This window comes from Leucopleurus acutus (assembly GCF_964270905.1).
Source record: "Leucopleurus acutus genome assembly, chromosome: 1".
NCBI lineage: Eukaryota > Metazoa > Chordata > Mammalia > Artiodactyla > Delphinidae > Leucopleurus > Leucopleurus acutus.
Window position 1 is genome coordinate 160,130,925 of NC_139142.1, and position 22,323 is coordinate 160,153,247.

Below are 22,323 nucleotides of genomic sequence, written 5' to 3' on the forward strand. Positions count from 1 at the left end.
CATGATTCTTTGGAAGTTCCTGTGACACTATAAGACACAAAATGACTTTCTTAATTATGCAACCCTTGATAGGCATTGAGGATTTAATCCAACAAACATTTATTGAGCAATTGCTGTGTGCTATGCACCACCCCTGGTGCTGTGATGGACATGGATGAATAAAACACAGTCCCTGCCCTTGGCGAGCTTACAGTCTAAGAACAGTCATAAGACAAGTGCACAATAACTATAATACAAGGCAGAATATGGTAAGTGCCATGAGAAAGGTACAAATAAAGTGCTACGGTGGTTCAGTGGAGGGAGAGATCCCAGTGGTTGGTAGATCGGGAGGGGGCTTCATGAAAGATGTGGTTTCTGCATGGGTCTTGAAAGAACCAGGAGAGAGTGTTTCAGGGGATGAGAACAGCAAGACCAAAGGCACAGAGACAGGAAAACCGGGCACCCCTTCCAGGAATGACGGCTACTCTAGATGGGCTGGTACAAGGTGTAAAGGAAGGATGGGGCTTTACTGGATGGTCTGTAATGTCAGGACGAAGACTTGCACATTATTTTAAAAGTTTGTGAATGGCTGGAGATAAAAAAAAAAAATCTCTATGAATGTCTAGGATGGACTGGAGAACATGAAAGTGTACCCAGAGGAAATCTGGGAGAGGAGACTGCTGCTGAAATTGAGAGACCAGAAGACAAGAATAGTGCAAGAGTAGCAAGGGAATGCATGGAGAAGACATGAAGATGACTTTAGGGTCTCAGAATTGGGTGGTTGAGAGGATCATGGGTCTTCTAACAGTCAAAGGAGAGATTGTAGAGGAAGGGGAGGCAGAGATGATACACTTGACTTCAGAGATGTTGAGTTTCTGGCGCTGCCGGAGCCGATGGGGTGAATGGCTAACGAGCAGTGTGCAATCGAGCCTGGAGCTCAGGGGAGGCGCTAGGCTGCCGGAAGTGTAGGATGCCTCCGAAGGAAGGCGGGAGGTTGCTGATGAGTGTGCAGGGATGTGACGAAAGGGGGCCGAGGAGAGGACGCCAAGGTGGGGAAGATCTCAGTGTGGGGTAAGGAGAGAGGAAAATCATGGTCGGATCTACCTCAGCTACTTTTTAGATGAAGGTAAGGGTGTCAATAAATAAATCGTAAATACATAAATAAATAAATACATAAATAAACAACAAAGGGGCATCGGCAAAGGAGAAGAGTCACGAGAACGTGGCTTCCTGGGCACCAAGGGGACAGGGAACGTCCAGGAGGCGTCAGTGTAGGGCCAAGCAGTGCAAAAAGCTTGGTGACGAGAAAGGGCTTTTGACGCGGCAGCTGAGTCTCTGGTCCCAGGAGCATGGGGGCCACGAGGGGGTCGAGAGGAAAGGCGGTGCCAGCACCAGAAAGCCCCCCACCCCCAGGTCTGGTGGTGAAGGGACGAGCCACAGCAGCCAGGACGGGTGGAATGAGTGCCTGTTGGTGGAAAGAGAGGACAGAGGCAGCAGAGTGGCTGAGGACCAGTGAGAGGATGAATGTCGTTTCCCCAGAAGTGGGAGGAAGGAAGTGAAAGGGGAGGGGAGAGATCAAGAGATTTTAAGGAGAGACTGCATTTCAGATGATTCCACCTCTTCACCGAAGGAGGAGGCTGACGGTAGGGGTCATTTGGGGGTTTGAGGCAAATGGAGAAGATCTGAGGGGCTTCAGGGTGGGTGATGATGGGGTGACTGGGGATTGACTGATGGTCAAAAGGAGGTTGGCTGACGGAGCACCTGCTCCCGGAGGCCTGTGGCCACTGTTATTACAAGGCAGCAGATCAGGGTACCGGGTACCAGGTACAGGCCGGGACTCCGTGGGGCTGCCCCAGACTAGCTGGGCTGCGTCAGAGGCTACAGTGGAACCTCGGGCAAATTGAGCTCTAAATAGGAGAAAAGGACAGGCTGCCTCCTGATCATGGTGCCCAGATGGAGAGGGCGAGGGGGGAAGGGAAGTCGAGGTCTCTGGAGCTCACGCCATCACAGGGCCAAAGTGTCTTGGCAGTACAGGACCTGCGGGTTGGGAATGGTGATGTGCGGATTGTCCTGGGTCCCCAGGCTTCTCTGGAGAGAACCCAGAGGCAGGTTTTAAGAGTTCCTTCCCTTTCCACTCCATCAATTTCAGTTTAAGGACCCAAGACCAAGAAGAGACAGAAAGAAAACCGTGTTTTCCAAAGAGCTCTGGCCCCTTTACTCCCCTGCAAGTGGGCACTGTCAGGTATGCGGAATGCAGGGCCAACTCCAAGACCTGACATCGAGTTCCTCTCTGCACTCACCACTGGAAACTTCTGGAACCCAAGGCCTTAGCTAACCCACTGAGGCCCCACTGGCAATTTTGCCTGTTCCCCAGGGCACTGCGAGCTTCAACAATGAAATGTCTTCCGAGGTCTCTGAGAGGCTCAAGAAGAAAGGCCCTGGAGAAGTGTAAAATGTGATACTAATTATTTCCACTTCTTGTGAGAAGTCCAAACCACTCTGTCCCCATAGAGTCTGTTAGGGCTGTTGCTTTTTTAAATATTAATTTTCTAATGCAAATCCCAAATCTCAGACTTCAAGCGTCAACAAGAAGAACAAGGGAAGAAACACAGAGACATAGTATCGTGATCTTGGTCTGGAGCTGGAGCGTCTGCATGCAGGGTTAATAGGTTCTGAGCATCCTTCCACTGTCTCCACTGGCTTCCCGTCAGGCATTAATTTAGAGCAAATGTCCTGCTTGAATTGCCATTGATTAATTATGTCATCTCATATGCTTGGGAGCGGATCTTGATCCCTTTTCTTAACCCCCTTCCCCTTCAATATAATGTTTTTTGACTTATCTTTCAAATATATTTGAAAACACCGTTATTTATCAGGCAAGGGAATGAATCTAACAGATCAAGCTGGCTAACGCTTGTCTACATGTGACGTGTCATTCCAGCCCCTAAATCATCGGCATCAAGCCCAGGTTTCCCTGGGGAGAGTATGTCCAGTATTTGGATACTACATTTGGCTTTGGGTTTTGCAAAAAGTCTTAACTCTTCATCTTAATAGGGGGGAAAAGGATTTTGCCAAATTCTAAAATCACTGCCTCTGTGAAAAGAAGGAGGTGGGGATGGACATTGCAACCTCTCCCCACAGAGCTGAAAACCTCAGTGTTGGAGCTCAGTGCCGGCAAGTGTGACGATCGGGGTAGGAAAGTGACAAGAAAGTGACATTGACACAGCAGTCTGGCTGCAGAGACACCCCCCCCCCCCCACCCGCTGGAGTGCAGGATGCAGAAAGCAAACACAGTGGCTGTAGAGAAATGGAGCTCGATGCTTAACATTCTTCCATGCTCTGGGGCCTCACTCTCTGGGGCTCCCGGGGCACCCGGGAAGGCAATCACATATATTTTAAAGGGATGACATTTATCTTTGCGGTGCCCTTTCAAGCTTTTGCGGCGGCTTCCCCGGAGGCAGAAGGGAAGAGCACAGTCCTTCCTGTGACATTCTAACAGAGCAGGAAGGAGGCTAACCCTGAGGATGAAAGCCCAGGGTCCCTTCCTCCTTGACAACTCAAGTGGCTTTAAAGAACAACCACCACACTTTGGACACTCTTTTGACTTATTCGGGGCTGGAGTGCTGACTCTTAGTAGGAAGCTGTGATTTTTCGAAAACACGATTTGGAACACCCTAGCAATTTAGTGTCATGTGCCTGCTCGGTCCCAGGTTCTTGGGGGTTCTTGCAAAGCCAGAATAGGACCTGTCCACTGTCTTCTCCAGCCTTCTCTCCAGAGCTATGGAGGCTGGTCTGGGACAGGTGGGTCAACTGTGGTTTGTCCTGTGGGCAGTTCAACTCTAAGTTCATGGAACCAAGTCCTCAGCTCTGACGTGGCCTCTGCTCCTTTTGGTGACCTTGTGCTCCTTGGCTGGGCTGAATGTTCCAACCTCCCTCTTCCTGGTAACAGCACCATTTTAGACTTGGGTCAAGTTGTCCCCTCTGGTCTTGGCTCACCCAGAATCCACATTTCTCAGAGGCTCAGGGCAGCGGCCAACAAGTGGTTCTCCAATCTTCCATGAGCCCAAAGACCCCTCCAACTTGGGAGGCAGTGTGTCATCCAGTCATGGGACTGACATCTCTTCCTGTCAAGTCCTTCTGCCCCCAAAGATGCTCTGAGTCTCAATCTGATCCAGGTGGGTTCTCCACACCTTCTTCCTGTGGCTTATCTGCCTAATGCTAGATGAACACCACACAGTTATAAATACTCAGGTCAATATATATATGCAGGTATAGATATATATATTCTGGTCACTGTTTTACACTTGAACAAAGAAAACCACTAGCCTGCTTGTTCTAGAGTTTGTGCCACCCCGACTCCCATCTGCCTGTGGTGTAGCTGGCAGGAAATGTGAGCCACTGAGTCCCACAGGGCGCTCACCTTACGTGGCCCCGTCGCACTGGCCGACAGTCAGTTTCAAAGCCCCCTGCTCGTGCAGGTTCTTCAGGGCCTTGAACTCCAAGGGCATGGTATGGGGACCGGCCTGGGAAGTGTAGCCGTACTTGAGGCTGTCGTAATAGTGGTACTTGACGGGGTTCTGGTTCTGATCTAGTGGAAAGGGCCAGAAGCCATAGAGGTAGATCTGGTTGCAGAAACGCGTGGCCAGGGTGTACATCAAGAGGCCCGTGGTGGGTCTTTTGATGTGAACTTTGTTAGTCAGCCAGTATCTGGGGGAAAAAAAAAAAGAAAGTGAAACAAAGAAACAAAAAAGAAACCTGAGTTTACGAATTATCCTTTCCAGGAAGGGGAAGATTTTGTCCTGGGCCACAGCCTGCTGCCTGCTGAGGACATGAGGTTCAGAGATGAAAGGGGCTTGCCCAGGTTCACCTGGGTAGAAAGGGCAGGACCTTGACTTGAGCTCAGGCTGGTTGAAACCTAAAGCAGGGGCTGGCAAACTTTTTCTGTAAAGGGCCAGGTGGCAACAATGGCTGGCTTTGCGGCCATACTCCTGGCCTCTGCCATTGTAGCCCGAGAGCGCCACGGACAACACACACGGGTGTGGCTGCACCATAGTTTGCCGACCCTGATAAAGGGCCGCCTCTTGCATGGTGCCCACTGCCTATTGCCACACCTGACTTTGGCAGGGGTTGACCTCCTTGCCTCCTAAGCATCATCAGATTTCTTTCCCATCCCTGCCCACAGGCCCCACACCCCGCCCCCTTCCGCCTCTGATGCAGGCTGCCCATCTCTGAGCATACGTGGCTTCCCTGGAGGGCAGAGGGAGCAGCAAACAGCGGCCTTCCCTGTGAGGCTGGGTTCTGCAAAGGACTCTGTCAGAAGTATGAGAGGAAACACGGGGAGGGGGCAGGGCGGGGAGAGCAGAGCTTTAGGCTAAGGGCTTCCTGTGTTGAGTGAGGTGCTGAGCTACCTTTGTACATAGAGGGCCTTGGTTTACCTTAATCGAGAAAGAAGTGAGGAAGAAACCATCTTCATTTCACAGGCTAAGCAACAGAGGTTGAGAGGTGGTTTCAGTGACAGTTCTGTCTACAACTACCGGTGTGCCTTTGGGCAAGTTGCTTCTCCCTGCTGGACCCACTTTTTCACATTTATGCAACGATGGGGCACAGACCAAGGGATTGCCAAGACAGCCTCCAAGTTCCACCACAATCCAGAAGTGTCTTCAGAACTGGGAAAAGAGACACTCTCTTTGCCATCATTTTTGTTTTCCATCATGGTGTTTCTCCTGCTTGGATTTAGAACCCACTGGGATGCATGGTCCAACCTCTTTATTTCTAGTAAAACCTTCCACTTACCCAATGCTGAATCCTTTTAGATGTAATGCGTATGCCTTGGTGGAAAGCCGTACTTCCCTATCACAAAGTCCTTACTACTGTGTCTCCAACAGACAGTGTCCGTGGTTTTCTGTACTCAAACACACTCTGTGGGCCCCCATCCCACGAGCCCCCATTTGCCACTGTGAGAAACACCCATCCCCCATCGGAAGCACAGGCCAACGACGTTCCCCGTGGCGCCTAGGCACAGTGATGCCCAAGACTATAAAGTCACACGTGTCACTGAAATTCATGCCAGAAGGTAAAACGACGCTGCACAGAACGCTTACATATTGCTAAAAGTTACAACTGTTTTCCATTATTAACAGTGCTTCTAGCTCAAAGTTTGGGGGCAGCTTCTCTAGAAGCCCAAGTACACCCTTTTGCAAGAGGTTCCTTCTGCAGCTCCAAAATAGGGACCCCCAAACATTTCAGAGACTCAAGCTTAAATCCTTTAGCTTTTGGGGGAGACATTAGCCTTTGTATCAGACAAGGTTATAGATTCCTAATAACCCATATAATTTCAGTAAATCATATACTATTGGATATAATAAAACTTATTTCAAGGCTCCCTCCCCCCCATCCTGTCTGTCAGGCCAGGGTGATCTGAATTTCCCCCCTAACATTGATGATGGAGTCTGTGGTCCCCAACAGCCGGAATCAGAGTGAACATGATTCTTCTGGGCTCTGCAGGCGGCCCCCTTTCACAACGGCTGTTGTTTCATAAGCCTGTCCGTTGAAGGCCCCTTTCTCTGTACCCTCTCCTTTTTCATCTTGTCTGAGCCAAGAAACTTCCCTGCAGCTGAATTTTCCAACCTGGAATCAGACAGAGAAGCAGAGGCAGAGGACAGAAGAATGGCTCTAGTCACTGCAAACACAATACAAAAAATAATAGGAAAAGAGTTGGCGGACATACCACAGAACGTCATCATTTCTGTCCTGCATGGTTGAGAAGTTTCATCCCAGCTGATATGTAGGGGGCATGGTGCTGGCTCAGGGGGCTGCTTGAAGCTGAGACTGGGGCTTATTCGATAGGGAGCCCTTCCTTAGACTACCTCAATACTCTATACGCTCAGTGGGGCTGAGCTGAGCTTGGGAGGACCCTGGGGGTTGAGGGCAGGAAGAGTGCATGGAGGAGAAGAATTCAGAAGAGCAGCAGCTGACACCTCGGCTTAACTACATCTAATAATGGGGAGCTCACCCCCTCTTGAGCTACTCCATTGCACTTTCAGCTTTAACTTAATGGTTCTCAACCTAGGCTGCCCCTGCCTGGAGCTTTAAGACGACCCATCCTGGGTCCCACATCCAGGTGCAGCCTGGACGCTGGGATTTTTAAAACCTCCCCCAGTAATTCAAATGTGCAGCAAAGGCTAAGAAGCCTGCTCTAACTGGTAGGTGGTTCTGCCAGAAGAACCTAAGAACGAGACTTATTTAGAGAAAAGAGGGGAAAAGAGTAAGCATAAGGGATAGTCATCGAGTTTTAAAGACAGTTGGGCCTGGAGAACTCATCTAGCTCAGCGGTCTGGCAGGGGATATAGCTGAGCGAGCTGGGAGTTGGGACATGTGTGTAAGGAAAACTGACACTGGCCTCTGTGTTGCCAAGGCAATAGGGAGTGGGGGGGACTGTGGCATCTAAAGGGGTAGCTGGTTTTATTGTTGTCTTGTATGGTCATGTCAAATTTTCTGATTTTTTAAAAGGTATCAGAAATCTGGATTTTAACACAAATTCTCCAAATTTTTAAATGTTGGCAACTACTTAAAAAAAATTTTTTTTTTAATCCGGTGAGTCCCTATTGGGTGAGTTAACAGACCATATCTATGGGTAATCCACGGTTCTCCTGGATTGAACTTGTCCTCTTCTTTCAATTTACAGAGCAAAAAGTGAGAATCCAGGGTGACTTGCCTGAGAAGAGGCAAACCTCTCACACAGCTGGTCAGATAGAGCTTGGATAAAATGCAGCCTCCCCACTCCTGGTTCTTGGGCTTTTTTCACTCCATAGTGATTCGGGGGGGTGGGGGCGTTGCCGGGGTCAGGGATGAGCTGGCTGCAGCTGCTGTTGACACTATCCAGGGACACATGAGCCACGGGCTGTGTCCCCTCATGAGAGCATCTCAAAGACTGTTCACTCCCTGAGAAATTCAAGCCCTAACAACGGCCACATGACAGATTAGGGATCTGCGGTTTGTTTATTTTCTGATTGTAAGGGCTTAGCAGGGTAAGACTTTCAGAAATAAATTTCTTTTCAAGCCATTGATGCTCTGCCCAGAGAGAGGCAGGGAAGAATTGAATCAGTGGGGAAACGTCCAAGTAGCTCATAGGTGGGTCTGAGTTTACCCAGACAAGTGCAGTGCCCTCCCCGTAGATGTGCCTTTCCCCTACATGTCCTCTTGGTGAACTCTCTTTTTTTTTTTTCCCCTCAAACTGAGCACGTGAATCACGTCTTCCTGGAAATGCTCCCTTTGTTCCACTCTCAGCTCAAACTGAATTAGTCATTCCCCCCTTATTATTATGAGTTTTGTTTCCATGGATCCTATCGTGCGTATCAACCCGAGCTGATCCTTCATTACTGTATGGGTTGGACTCCCACTTGAAACTGTACTGTGATCTCCCCAAGGGCAGAGGCCATGCCTTACACTCCTTTGTGGGGTCGTCAGAGGCACCTGGCTCAGTGTGTGGTGCAGCCAAGGCACTATGGCAGAGACAGCATCGCTCAACCAATCCTCCATGGGCTTGCCTATATCTCTCAGCATCCCTTGTAAATGAGCTGGGGTCCCATGACCAGTTCTGGCCAATAGACTGCAACAAGAAATGGTCCCTGCTGGACCAACTGTTCCCCGAGAGCTTACTCCTGCCTTGGAGAACCTCAGTGCCTCCTGGAAAGATGATGTCAGCCTAAGATGAAAGAAGCCTAAATCCTAGAATCGCTGGTTGGAAGACAGCTCCAACCAACCTACATCGCATTTTGCGAGGATGAGAAATAAACTTCTGTTGTGCTAAATCACAAGGGTTTCGGGGATCGTTATTGTAACATAAACTAGAATTGATTATCCTGGCTTCCATGGCGCTCGGCAACTTTGGACTTAAATGGAATTGAAAAATGGGAAGAAGTAGAAAAGGAGAGAGGGGGAAGCTAGCAGTGCATGCAGCTTTGTGACTCTGGCCAGCTAAGACAGGAATAGAAACACCCAGCCTCTCAGATCTGCTGCCCAGAATTGCTCACTGGGAAAGGTGTTAACAGCAAAAGAGGCTCCGCAATGAACTGAGAGCTCAGTGGCAGGGAGGGACCCTCTCATTTCCGATTCTGCCTCTGTGGGTAAACAAGAGCTCCTGAGTGAGGTCTGACAGGGACACGGGGACGCCGTTTAATGAGCAGCTTGTTCTAGAAGCTGACAGTTATGCGGGAACAAATCACTCTCCATTTCCTTTATCGCTCCTCAGTCGCCCTGGCCAATTTAGAGACTGTGTGCATGGCCGACTTGTAGACGATTTCTTTCCTTGAGATAACAGCTGGGTGTTAAAACACAAACTAATTAATTTTGCCTTCCTGAACGAGGTTAGCTGGGTGCATCCAGGATGCTGTATTGACAATGCACCTTTAATATCCCAGTCTGGAGGCTTTAATTAGAAGGCAAAGTAATCTCCAGAAAGGCGGTAATTATTTTTCAAATTCGTTACCCCAATTGCCAAGACAATTAAGTGGCATATTTTATGAGCACGGACGGCAATAAATGAAGATTGCCAAAATCATCACCAAAGCACACTTGTCCTTCTCCCTGGATTCCTGTGCTTGGTATGTGGCAAGCATGGTGGCTGCCATGGTTGGAAAAAGTGACCAAAGGGGCTTTCTCTAAGAAGCTGAAAGCACTTTGTGGGATATAGCTCATATCATCCTTAAGGAACAGGAATGCCTCACAGGTGGTCATCGAGGGATACTTGGTGATGCTTTGCACAGGATCATCAGCAAAGCCAGAAACAGGGCTCTCAGACTCCTGTTCTCCCGTCATCTACACCACCAGCCCGATCTCTGGTCCAGGGGCCTCAAAGCTCATTGCTGTCTTTCCTTGGGAACACCTTAGAGCTCTGGTGTCTTGGGGGGCATCTCAGGATGTAGCTTCCCAGCTTTGTGGAACCGGAGATCGGGGGGCTTGTTTCAGAATTTGGGGCTGGTGTGCAGAGCTGGTTAAGCCCTGGGGATGCTTGAGGCTGATTCCTGGTCCCCAGGCCTCCATGCTTACCCAAGCCAGTGCTCTCATTCAAGTAAGCCAGGCTAGCCTCAAGTATTACCATGCCACCAAAAGCTCCCCCATGACTCCTGGGGTCCACAGGATAACATCCAGCAGCCTCAGCCCAACTTGTGAAGCCCTTGAGATTTGGGCCTGAAATCCCTCCCACCACCTGGCATGCACAGCCACACTGCCACCAGGAACTTCTGGTTTCTTCCAGGACACCACCACCTCCTACTTCTACTGGCTGGCAACTCCTTCTCAGCTTCCCTGAAGGAAGCCTTCTAGGACCTGCCTGGATGGTTTTGTGTACTGTATGTTGTTCTTTTCCTATCCTAGCACCGATCATGCTATGCTGTAATGATTTGTTTACTTGTCTTCCTCCTCCCCTACAATTTAAACTTCTATGAGCGAGTGGGTTGACTTTTTGCTTCCACGTAACCCCGGATCCGAGCATAGCTCACCCATAGAGTGGGTGCTTCACAGATCTCTGTTTAATGAAGCAGTGAGTAAAGATTAGCAAGTAGGGGTTAATGTCTCCCTTCGGGGGCACCGGCAGGAGAGGTGGAAGGAGCCTGGCCTTACCCTAAACCCTTCTAGGCAGCCACTGGGTTCTCACATGTGAAACTTGGGCTAACAGCATCCTAGACAGTATGTTGCCAAAAGAAAGAAGGAAAAACCATGATGCCGGTTACTTAAGGCGTTCCTCCTGCTACACGTGGGGGTGGCCCCAGGGAGTCTAGAGACTGCAGCTCCCGCACAGGTATCGCTTCTATCACTAGAGGCCCTGCAGGGACCCAGCAAGACCATTTCTTGGGGGTTTAAAACTTCTGGCTAGATTCTGGAATCTAAACTGAGGCCACTACAAATAGAAAAAAAAGTTATATTTAACCTCATTCATAATTAAAGGAAAATTCAATTTCATACAACGAGATGCCATTTTTCACCGGATTGGCAGAGATAATAGTTGTTGATAACACATCATGTTGGGGAGGTTATGGGAAAACAGGTATTTTCAATAATCATAGGTGGGAGTGTAAATTGGTACATACCTCTGTGGTGGGCAATTTGGCAATCTCTATGAAAACTAACAATGCGTACAGCATATATCCATCTCTCTTTTTTAGCAATGGCACATCTAAAAAGCAAGACTACATATATACATATGTGTGTAGATGCCAGTCCAGGACAATTGCTGTAATACTGATCATACCAGCAGAAGACTGGAAAAGCTTGCGATGCCCACTGATGCCTTCTGCTAACAGAAATTTTGGTCCAGACACGGTGGAGTATAAGGCAGTTGTGAAGGAGAATGAGGTGTTGCATGTCGATATGGAATAATTTCCGGAATTTAGCAAAGTGCAGTACTTAAAACATGCTCCCTTAGGTGTGAAAGGGGATATTTCTGGAAGGATACACATAGAAAAACCAGTTTAATAGGCTGCTTCTGTGGAGGAGGCTCACTTTTCACTTGAAATCCTTCCATACTATTTGGCTTTTTCTTTTGACCATGTCCATTGCTATTTAAAAAAAAAATCCATTAAAAATGACCAACACCATCTGTGCTTTAACACCCCAGACCTTCCTCCCTTTCTGTAGGTAACACCACCATGCAATGCACTTCCACACTCCGTGTCCACTGCAGGAGACTGGGCCTCAACTCCTGTGACCAGCCCTGGAGACATGCTCTGTGGACTCTGATAGGCATGTCTGGGAGGGACCCCCTCCAGCCTTAGCTGGTCTCTCCCCTGCCTCCCTGCACCCTGCTTCCTCTCTCACCCTGGACCTGCCCTCCGGCCTCAGGTTCTGCTCCCCTCTGACAGGCAGCAAGGCCTACTTTGCCGAGCCGCTGCTCCAGCCCTGGCAGTGGTGCCCGCTGGATCAGTGCCTTCCGAGGGCCTAGGCTCAGCACTCCTGATGCCTAATTAAGTATGAATTCACCGGCCTTCTGTGCCATAGGCTTCTGGGCTGGGCGGCTGGTTACACAGGCCAGCCAGCGAGCTGCTTTCCTGCCCGAGGGCAGCCCTCTCTGTAGGTCCCAGCCTTCCCCATTGTGGTAACTGAATTAGAGCCATTCACTACCAGCTGCTGACCAGAGCTTCCCACTTCCTGCAGCCAAATTCAATTGCCTGGGTGTTCTTCCCCTCCATTGCTCACGCCCATTGCCGACAGCCAGCCAGGGCACTGTGCCACCTTGAGGGCCGGCAGAGCCAGAAGCTTCTGGAAGCCAGGTTGGGTCAGGGGCAGTGAGTGTCAAAGGGCAGGCCTTCTGCTCAGTGTCTCTGCCTCAAGCTGCCCACTTCCCTGTAATGTCCAGGACCGATAACTGCCACAGATGGCAGGAATCTTGAGAGTACACGGTGGGTAGAGATTCTCCTAGCACAGGTGTGTTGAATCAAAGGCTCTCTGTTGGGGGGGGGGGTGGGCATGGGTACTATCTAGCCCAACTGTTAAAGGCTGAATTGCATCCCCTTGAAACTCATATGTTGAAGTCATAACTTCCAGTACTTGAGAATGTGACCTTTGGAGATAAGGGTCTTTACAGAGACAACCAAGTTAAAATGAGGCTACTAGAGTGAGTTCTAATCCAATATAACTGATGTCCTTAAATCTGGAGACAGACAGGGAGAATGATGAAGATGGCCATCTACGAGCCAAAGAGAGAGGCCTGGAAGAGATTGTTCCCTCAGAGGCCCCAGAAGGATTTCTAGCCTCCAGAACTGTAGGGCAATACATTTCTGTGCTTTAGGCCACCCAGCCTGTGGTACTTTGTTACAGCAGCCCTAGCAAACTAACACCCTAACTGTATAATACATATTTCCCTCTCCACAGCCCAGTAAGGGGCATCCCTTGCTGTCTGGACATCTCCAAGAATGCAGAATTCATCCGTTCCTAAGAGACAACTATACCATTTCAGATGATCTTTATTTGTTGGAATGTTCTTCCCAGTGTCCAGAGGAAACCAGACTTACTCTAGATCCTTTCCCAACCCTAGTTCATACCTGGAGACTCACAGCCCAAATCTGCGAGCCCTTCAAGGGCAGGAACCTTGATTTATTGATTTTTGTGTTCCCCCAGCACAGGCCTGGAACCCTTGAGGTGCCTGTAAGTATCTGCTGAATAAGAAAGATTGCTCTCATACTCCTTGGAGACTTCTCTTCCCAAATCCTTTCAACTTTTGAATTTCTTTGCCACTGTGGCCCCTCTCCAGCCTGGTACCCAAAACGGAATGTGATTCTCCAACAATCCATCACTGACCTCCCTGACTCTCAAAGATGTTACCCATCCATCCATTGCTATGGGTGTGTAATGCTAAGATCACATTATCCCTTTGAGCAACCACACATCTGCTGATGGTTGGTACTGTTTATCCCTCTTTACCTGTACAACTGTTTGGAACCCAAGTACAGAATCTTGCATTCATTCATATGAAATTTCTTCCTCTTAGATTGGCTCGTTGTTTCAGCCTGTCAAGAGAAATTTGGATTCAACTCTGAGGCCCCCAATATTGGGAATTCCCCAAAAGTCACATCACCTGTGAATTTGCTAAGCAGACAATTGATGCCTTCAAGTAAGTCACTGGTAAAAATGGGGACAGTTGGCAGGACAGGGTGCTGGTGGCCTGTTCTTAAAGATCTCCATGAAGTCAACATTAATCTAATCAATTAGTGTCTTTGGGGCATCAATGGTCAACAGACAGTGGTCAGTCTGTGTGTCAAGGATATGGGAAGGCAGGCGGCAGTGGGAAAAGCAGAGACTTTGAAGCTTCTACATGTGGATTCTAATCCCCCTCTTCCCATCTGAGTGATCTTGGGCAATCCTCTTCACATTCCTGAGCCTGTTTCCTTATGAGTAAACTGGGGATGGAAATAGTATCTAACTTATAAGGCTGTTCTGAGGTGTCCTGACCTTCCCGCTTGTGCTGCTTAGTGGGGAAGCTGCCCTGTGCTTGCGATAACAGGTGCTTGCGATAACAGGTGCTGTGCAGGTGGAGTCTTGACACGCTGCTATCCACTGCGGTCTACTAACACCACACCTTCAGTGCAGCAGCTCCCAGCCCTCTGAGCTCATAGCACCCCCAAATCCAGAACTGGGTGGGTGTGAATTTCTGCTGCATCTGGTGCATTGCATTAAAGCGAGACAATGTGGTTAAGTTCATGGTTGTGACTCTTACTGGCTGGGTGACCTCATACAAATCACCCAACTTGTCTGGTCATCAAGTTCCTCATTTGTAAGATGAAGACACTAGGGTGCTCAAAGTCAATTCCCACTTGACAGTCTGATCAACAAGCACAAGGATTCTAGTTTCCTCACACGTGTTATTTTCCACTATTTTGATAATAGCCATTCTAGTGGGTGTGAAGTTGTAACGCATTGTTGTTTTGTCTTATATTTCCCTAGTGATTAGTGATGTTGAGCACCTTTTCATGTGCTTATTGGCCACTTGTATATCTACTTTGGAGAAATGTCTATTCAAGTCCTTTGGCCATTGTTGAATTGGGTTGTTTGATTTTTGTTGTTGTTGAGTTATAGGAGGTCTCTATATATTCTGGGTATTAATCCCTTATTAGATAATATGATTTGCAAATATTTTCTCCTATTCTATGGGTAGCTTTTTAACTCTCTTGATATATTGTCTTTTTGGCACACGAAGAGTTTTAATTTTGATGAAGTCCATTTTAATCTATTTTGTTGTTTGTTGCTGTTGTTGTTACCTGTGTTTTTGGTGTCATACTTAAGAAACCATTGCCAAACCCAAGGTCATAAGGAGATTCCCTATGCTTTTCTATAAGAGTGAATTTCTTCTAAGTAAATTGTACACTTTAAAATGGTTTCAATGGGCTATACTATCAAAAAACCAAAATAATGAGTGTTGGCCAGGATGTGGGTAAATTGAATAACAAGTGTTGGATGAATGTGGAGAAACTGGAACTCTTGTACACTGTTGGTAGATTGTAAAACGGTGCTGCCACTATGGAAAACAGTATGGAGGCTCCTTAAAAAATTAAAAATGGAGCTACGGTATGATCCAACAATTCCACTTCTGAGTGGATATCCAAAAGAATTGAAAGCAGGGTCTCAAAGAGCTATTCACAGACCCATGTTCATAGCAGCACTATTCACAAGAGTCAAGAGGTAAAAGCAACACAAATGTCCATGGATGGATGAATGGATAAACAAATCATGGCATATACATACAACAGTATATTATTCAGCCTTCAAAAGGAAGGAGGTTCTGACACATGCTGCAACATGGATGAAACTTGAGGACATTACATTAAGTGAAACCAGCCAGTCACAAATAAGCAAATACTATATTACTTTACTTATATGAGGCATCTAAAGTAGCCGAAATCATAGAAACAGAAGTAGAATGGTGGTTACCAGGGGTTGGATAGATGAGGAAGAGGGGACTTGTGTTTAATCAGTACAGAGTTTTGGATTGGCATGAAGAAAAAGTTCTGGAGGTCTGTTTCACAACAATGTGAAAATACTTAACACTACTGAACGGCACAGTTGAAAATGGTTAAAATGGTAAATTTCATGTGGTGTATATTTTACCACAATAAAAAAGTGTTTATCCTGTCCCACCCCATAAATGGGGTGTTTGTTGGACAACAGATTTTTAATAAGGAAATAAGATTATTCTGCAAACTACAACCCATATTGGAACTTTGAGGTAAAGTTCAGGTGAATTTGACTTAGTCCATTGTTCTATAGACTCCTTTATTAAATGGAGCCTAAATAAATTTCCCTCCCAGTGATTTCACCCTCTGGTCCTGCTTCTACCTCTTGAGTCTACAGGACAAGTCTAATCCCTTGGTTGGGGGTTGGTGGCAGCTGCCCTGATCACAGTACTTATGACTGATTGTCTGTCTCCCCTGTGTTGGCACAGGACACACATTCTGTCGTAGGTATTGCTCCCCAGTATAAATAGAGAAAGCAGGGCACAGGAGACAAGCCATCTGGTCAAGGATGTTATACAACCAAGGGAGTAACAGAGCTGGGATGTGAACCCAGGTGTCCCTACCTCCAAAGCTCATGTTCCTCATGCTAGGCCAGATTGCCTCTTAGCCAGATTCCTCCTCAGCCTTCTTCTCTATGACCCCTTGTTGTTTTCTCAGATGCCTTTGTTCTGCATTCCTCACCAGCTCATTCCTCCTCTTGCAGTAAACACCAGGTAAGTTCCCACCTGGTGGGAACAGAGGCAAGCCCTTCCTCTCAATACAGACATTGCCCACCTTCTCAGTGATGCCCTACTGGACCCAAACCCTATAGGGCCCAGTGTCCGCACAGAGGGAGGGGGCCATTGTCAGAAATCCATCCCAAGGCCCCTGAAGCCCTCATTCCTGCTCCCTCCCCTTGCTAAAAGGAGAACCCTTTCCCATCCGTCTCTCCTGCAGTATTTCCTCCCGGGAGTTCCTGCAAAGGAAGATGTTGCAATCTCAGGATTAACAGCCCGTTTGTTTAAAGGGCTTATTACTGGTGCTTAATGCTATTTTGACAGGTGAAAGTGAGTCAATTATAGCTGGAAATAGTTCTGGCTGCACAGTTTCTTCCAGGTGGTTGCCCATTCCCTAGCCAAGGGACCTTTTTTCTCTTTACCAAAGGGCACTTCGTCTCTTTCCCTCATATCCTCTGACCTCCAAACCACATAAAGACTTTCCTCCTTCCAGGAAGGAACAAGGTTAAAGGCATGGAGCCTAAATCCATGAGATGCGGGCTGCTGCAGCAGCCCCCCTCCATGAGGGGGTGAAGTGAGTGCCAAAGGGAGGCTTGACAGGTCAACCTCCAGGATAAAGAATGCAGCCCTAGGGAGCCTGGGTCCATACAGGTATCACTCTTCTCCATCAGCCACGAATGTGGCTGCCTCTCATTGAATGTCTCTCTAGGTCTTTCTTGAGGGCAATGGGTTTCTGTATTGATACCTATCCTAATTAGACCAGTGCTGGTCACAGGCTTGGGTGCCTCAGGTCGGGGGTCACCTTTATGAAGACAGCAAGAGTTCTTTCTGGGTGGCTCAAAGGACTTCCTAGGGTCACACCAAGTTAGGCTAAGGCCCCAGTGAAGATCATTCCAATGTCCCCCAGAAACTGTCTTATGTCACCAGAGCAGGACTGTGAACTGCCAGGTGGTTGGATGGACCACTGGATGCAGGGCCAAGCTGGCAGTCAGGAGTGTCATGAGATGTATTTGTAACAGGTATCTCACAGTGAATATGCCCAAGAGAGAGCTCTCTTCCTCAACATGCCCAAACACACAGACTTCTTCCAGACTCTCCCATCACAGGGAATGGCGCCACTGTCCACACATCTGCTCCAGCTCTAACCCTGACAGTCATCCTGGATTTCTCTCTTTCTCTCACCCCTTGAGGTCCTTAAATAGAATCCATTAGCAAATCCTGCTGCCTCTACTCCAAATGTCCTAGCAAATCTGACCAAAGCGTTGCATATCTACTACCACTGTCCCAGTCTAAGCCACAGTGATTCCCAACCTGGATTCTTGCAACCGCTTCCCAACAGATATTCCTGCTTTCCTTTTTGCCCCCCTGTGGTTCCTCCTCCACCCAGTGGCTGTCTGAGGATCATTCTCCACACTGCTCTCTGGGTGGGGGCAACAGATTGCTCAGAACTGGCACGCCACATGCCACACATTTGCCAGCCTACTTCTCCAGGAAGGGAGGCTCAGAAAGGCCAGGTGACTTGCAGAGGTCAGACAACGAGTGAGTGGTGGAGCTGGGCTGCAAATGCACCTGGGAAAAGAAAACCGCCTCTCAAGCACCCCCCACACCCCATGGCTGCTCACCCGCGGACGGCGTGCAGCAGGCGCAGAGAGGGGTATGCAGTACGCACGTTGACGCGGTGCTTCAGGATGAGCTCGTTGACCCACTCGACCCGCTCCTTGCCGCCCCTGGCCATGAAGGCGGGGATCCACAGGATGCTGCCGTTGAGGCTGTGCAGCCGCTGCAGCAGCTTCTCCCGCCACGTGGCGTTGACCAAGTCCTCGAAGGCCCGCTGGATTACAGAGGGGTTCATGGTCACCAGGTCTGTCTTGAGCCCCACGTCCCGGGCGTACTCCTGCACCGGGGCCAGGTTGCACCTGCCGGAGAAAAAGGCAGCGATGGTCCTTTTGGGGAAGCTGAGGCGCTGCTGCTTATACTTAACTTTATCCATCCTTTATCTCTCCTTGCCTCCTTCTCATCCCCAAACAAAGACCTAGGGCATCCTCCTGAATTCACCAGGCCCTCCTGTCATCCCTGTTCTTTCTTCTCCTGACACACATATTGACTGGGCCCTTAGCACATACATAGAACCTTGCTGGGCCCCGGGGTTGTACAATGCCTGTCTGTAAGTCAGCCCTCAGCCCACAAGATGACCATGCTATAGGCAGGTGTGACCTGGTCACATTAGGTGACAGAGTGAGGGCTCTGAAGACACACTCCTGGGTTCAGAATTCAGCTCTGATATTTTCTACCTGTGTGATTCTAGGTAACCGGATCAACCTCTCTGTGCTTTCTGAGAGCTTCCTCCTGGCTCAGGAAGAGCCACAACAGTTTTTTTTAGCTATGACGGAGATCACAACAGCATCCCCTCCCAGGGATGAAGCCAGTGCCTAGACACCCAGTACTTAGAACGTTGCTGGACCACAGTGAGAGCTCAGTACATGTTAACTGTTATCATCATCCTCATGGGGAGGAGCATCGGGTGGGCTTCCTGAGGTGGTGACCATCGTGGGAAGTCTGGAAGGATGGCAGAGCAGAAGCCCATCTGTGGATAAGGCACCTCAGGTGAATGTTTCTCCAGCTTGCAAGAGCAGAAGAATCATCTCAGGCAGTGGTTAAAAATACAGAACCCCGGGCTTCCCTGGTGGTGCAGTGGTTGAGAGTCCGCCTGCCGATGCAGGGGGCACGGGTTCGTGCCCCAGTCCGGGAAGATCCCACGTGCCGCTGAGCCTGCACATCCGGAACCTGTGCTCCGCAACGGCAGAGGCCACAACAATGAGAGGTCCGCATACCGCAAAAAAAAAAAACAAAAAAAAACAAAAAACCAGAATCCCCAGGTCCCTCACCTGGAGGTCCAGATTCAGCAGGTGAGCTGAGGAATTGATATTTAGTCTTATAACCAGGCAGTTTAGGAAACATCACGCTATGGCATTTCAGGCCCAATAAATGTATCACGGGGGCCTAGGGGTATGAAGCAGTGTGGGTGTTTAGGAGAAGGCAGGTGATTTGCTCTGATGGGGGCATATTGTGTACAGGAGATGGGGTGAGAGAGGCAAGCAAGGTGAGATAGCAAAGGGTCTATGTGTCAGGGATGCTGCCACCTGGCAGCCAGTGGGGGTCTGTACACAGTGGCGCCGTGTGACTTTTGTCCTGAAAGACCACACAAGTCGGCCCCATAGACAGGCAGATCTGTGAGAACCATAGAGTAAAGGTCAAAGTACAGCCACACATTGTTCTAAGTGGCTCTCGCCGTGGTGTTTCAGGTCCCTCTTTTCCAAGTGCGTGTGGACCATTGTGGACGTGAGTCCTGGGAGAGGCAGAGCATGCTGTGGCCGTGCCTCTCAAAGTGCGGTCCACTCATCGGCACAAGGGTATTTGAAATGCAGAGTCTCGGGCCCCACCCCAGACCTGATGACTCTGCATCTTGATAAACTCAGGTGATTCATATGCTGGTCATGTTTGGAGACACTGGGCTAGAGCCTAACGGAAGGACTTCAGAGACCACCAGCCCAACCGCCCAGGTTACAGATGATGAAACTGAGGCCCAGAAAGGGGAGTGACACACTCCAAGTCACGTGACAAATGGGCAGCAGAGCCAAGACTAGACTCCAGACATCATACCACTCATCTTGCTGTGCAAGTGTCAAAAAAACGAAACAAAGCAAAACAAAAAAACTGTTGGTTAGAACCTGCTGTGGCCTCTGGAAATCCTGGGGCCAGGCTGGGTGGAGCACTGAAAACTCAATACGGAAACCAGGTCAGGAAGGCCGCCTTCAACGCTGCCAGGCTCCCCAGGAGGTGATCAGACCCTGCCAGGGTCAGCTTTTGCCCTCTGACCATACCTTTAACGCCCTCCCGAACTACCCTCACCCCTTCTCTGGCTTCCAATCAGACAAACCTGCCACTTCCCTTCTCCTCTCCCTTCTCCCCTCCATCCTCAATTTTTTGACTGGAGAGCTTTGAGAAACAGGACTGAACCACTGGGTACGCCAGGCACAGACAGAACCTGGGAAAGGACAACAAACTAAAACAAGTGTGGCTGCAGGGCTGCAGCAGCTCGTGCATCACAGCAGATGCAGGAGTCAGCACACCATCTAATCCCACGTCCTGAGGTCCAGGGAGCTCTGTGATAAGGCCGCTTCCCAAAGCCCGGGACAAGGCTGTCTTTGCATCAAGAGAGTCCCGATAGAAACGTGAGATGCGGTTCTGCCAGTGCTGGGGTGCTGTTTGGGATGAAACTCGAGGCTCTGTGTGCCCTACTTTTGACCAGGGGACAGCAAGCCCTTGTTTTTGAGTTGGGTTGGGGGTCAGGTATCAGGGCCATGAGTTACTGAGTCCAAATGTGTCCCCAGGCGACTGGAAAATGAGAAATGAGAATGAGACCTCATTCTCTCTTTGGAGAGAATGATGGTCAAGTACAAATACAAGTTTCTCTGTCGTCCCTTCACTTCCCAGATTTTGTCTACAGGAGAATAAAGGAACTAGTAGAATACACCTTAAAAGAGTTGTCCAAACTTGGGCCAACAACTGGCCAGCCCAGGAGACTTTTTTAACCAAACTTTTGTGCTGGGCTCTATCCTGGGGTCAGCAAACTTTTTCTGCAAAGGGCCAGATAAATATTTTAGGCTGGTGGGCTATATGCCCTCTCTGCTGCAGTTCTTCAACTCTGTACAACTAATTCAACTCTACATTGCAGTGAGAAAGCAGCCACTGAGGATATGAGAATGAATGGGCATGGCTGTGTTTCAGTAAAACTTTATTGACAAAAACAGGTTATGGGCCATAGTCTGCCTGCCTCTGTTCTACACCAACGGTTCTCAATCTTGGCTGTACAAGATCCTTTTTGACCCACGTCCTAGAGAAATGGAAATAAAAACAAAAATAAACAAATGGGACCTAATGAAACTTAAAAGCTTTTGCACAGCAAAGGAAACCATAAACAAGATGAAAAGACAACCCTCAGAATGGGAGAAAATATTTGCAAACGAAGCAACTGACAAAGGATATATCTCCAAAATATACAAGCAGCTCATGAAGCTCAATACTGAAAGAAAGAAACAATCCAATCCAAAAATGGGCAGAAGAACTAAATAGACATTTCTCCAAAGAACATATACAGATTGCCAACAAACACATGAGAGGATGCTCAACATTACTAATCATTAGAGAAATGCAAATCAAAACCACAATGAGGTTATCACCTCACACCGGTCAGAATGGCCATCATCAAAAAATCTACAAACAATAAATGCTGGAGAGGGTGTGGAGAAAAGGGAACCCTCTTGCACTGTTGGTGGGAATGTAAACTGATACAGTCACTATGGAGAATAGTATGGAGGTTCCTTAAAAAGCTAAAAATAGAACTACCATACGACCCAGCAATCCCACTACTGGGCATATACCCTGAGAAAACCATACTTCAAAAAGAGACATGTACCACAATGTTCATTGCAGCACTATTTACAATAGCCAGGACATGGAAGCAGCCCAAGTGTCCATCGACAGAGGAATGGATAAAGAAGATGTGGCACATATATACAATGGAATATTACTCAGCCATAAAAGGAATGAAATTGAGCTATTTGTAATGAGGTGGATGGACCTAGAGACTGTCATACAGAGTGAAGTAAGTCAGAAAGAGAAAAACAAATACCGTATGCTAACACATATATATGGAATGTAAAGAATAAAAAATGGTTCTGAGGAATCTAGGGGCAGGACAGGAATAAAGACGCAGCCATAGAGAATGCACTTGAGGACACGAGGAGGGGGAAGGGTAAGCTGGGACGAAGTGAGAGAGTGGCATGGACATATATTCACTACCAAAGGTAAAATAGATAGCTAGTGGGAAGCAGCCGCATAGCACAGGGAGATCAGCTCGGTGCTTTGTGACCACCTAGAGGGGTGGGATAGGGAGGGTGGGAGGGAGATGCAAGAGGGAGGAGATATGGGGATATATGTATATGTACAACTGATTCACTTTGTTTTAAAGCAGAAACTAACACACCATTGTAAAGCAATTATACTCCAATAAAGATGTTTAAAAAGAAGAATCTTGGCTGTACACCAGAAGCCCTCAGGCTCCC

At 48.4% G+C, this 22,323-nt stretch overlaps 1 protein-coding gene across 2 annotated transcripts in view; it reads right to left on the reverse strand.

Moving 5' to 3' along the window:
- Positions 1-4,400: 4,400 nt before the first annotated feature.
- The window catches only part of ST8SIA2 (ST8 alpha-N-acetyl-neuraminide alpha-2,8-sialyltransferase 2), a gene marked incomplete at both ends in the record, with an annotated part of 58,406 nt that continues 40,483 nt past the window's right edge, over positions 4,401-22,323 (reverse strand). For both annotated transcript variants that reach the window (XM_082852976.1, XM_082852975.1), the window contains 2 exons: positions 4,401-4,686; positions 17,821-18,114. In XM_082852976.1, the coding sequence (XP_082709102.1) occupies positions 4,401-4,686; positions 17,821-18,114 (580 nt within the window). The remainder of the gene's footprint in view (positions 4,687-17,820; positions 18,115-22,323) is intronic.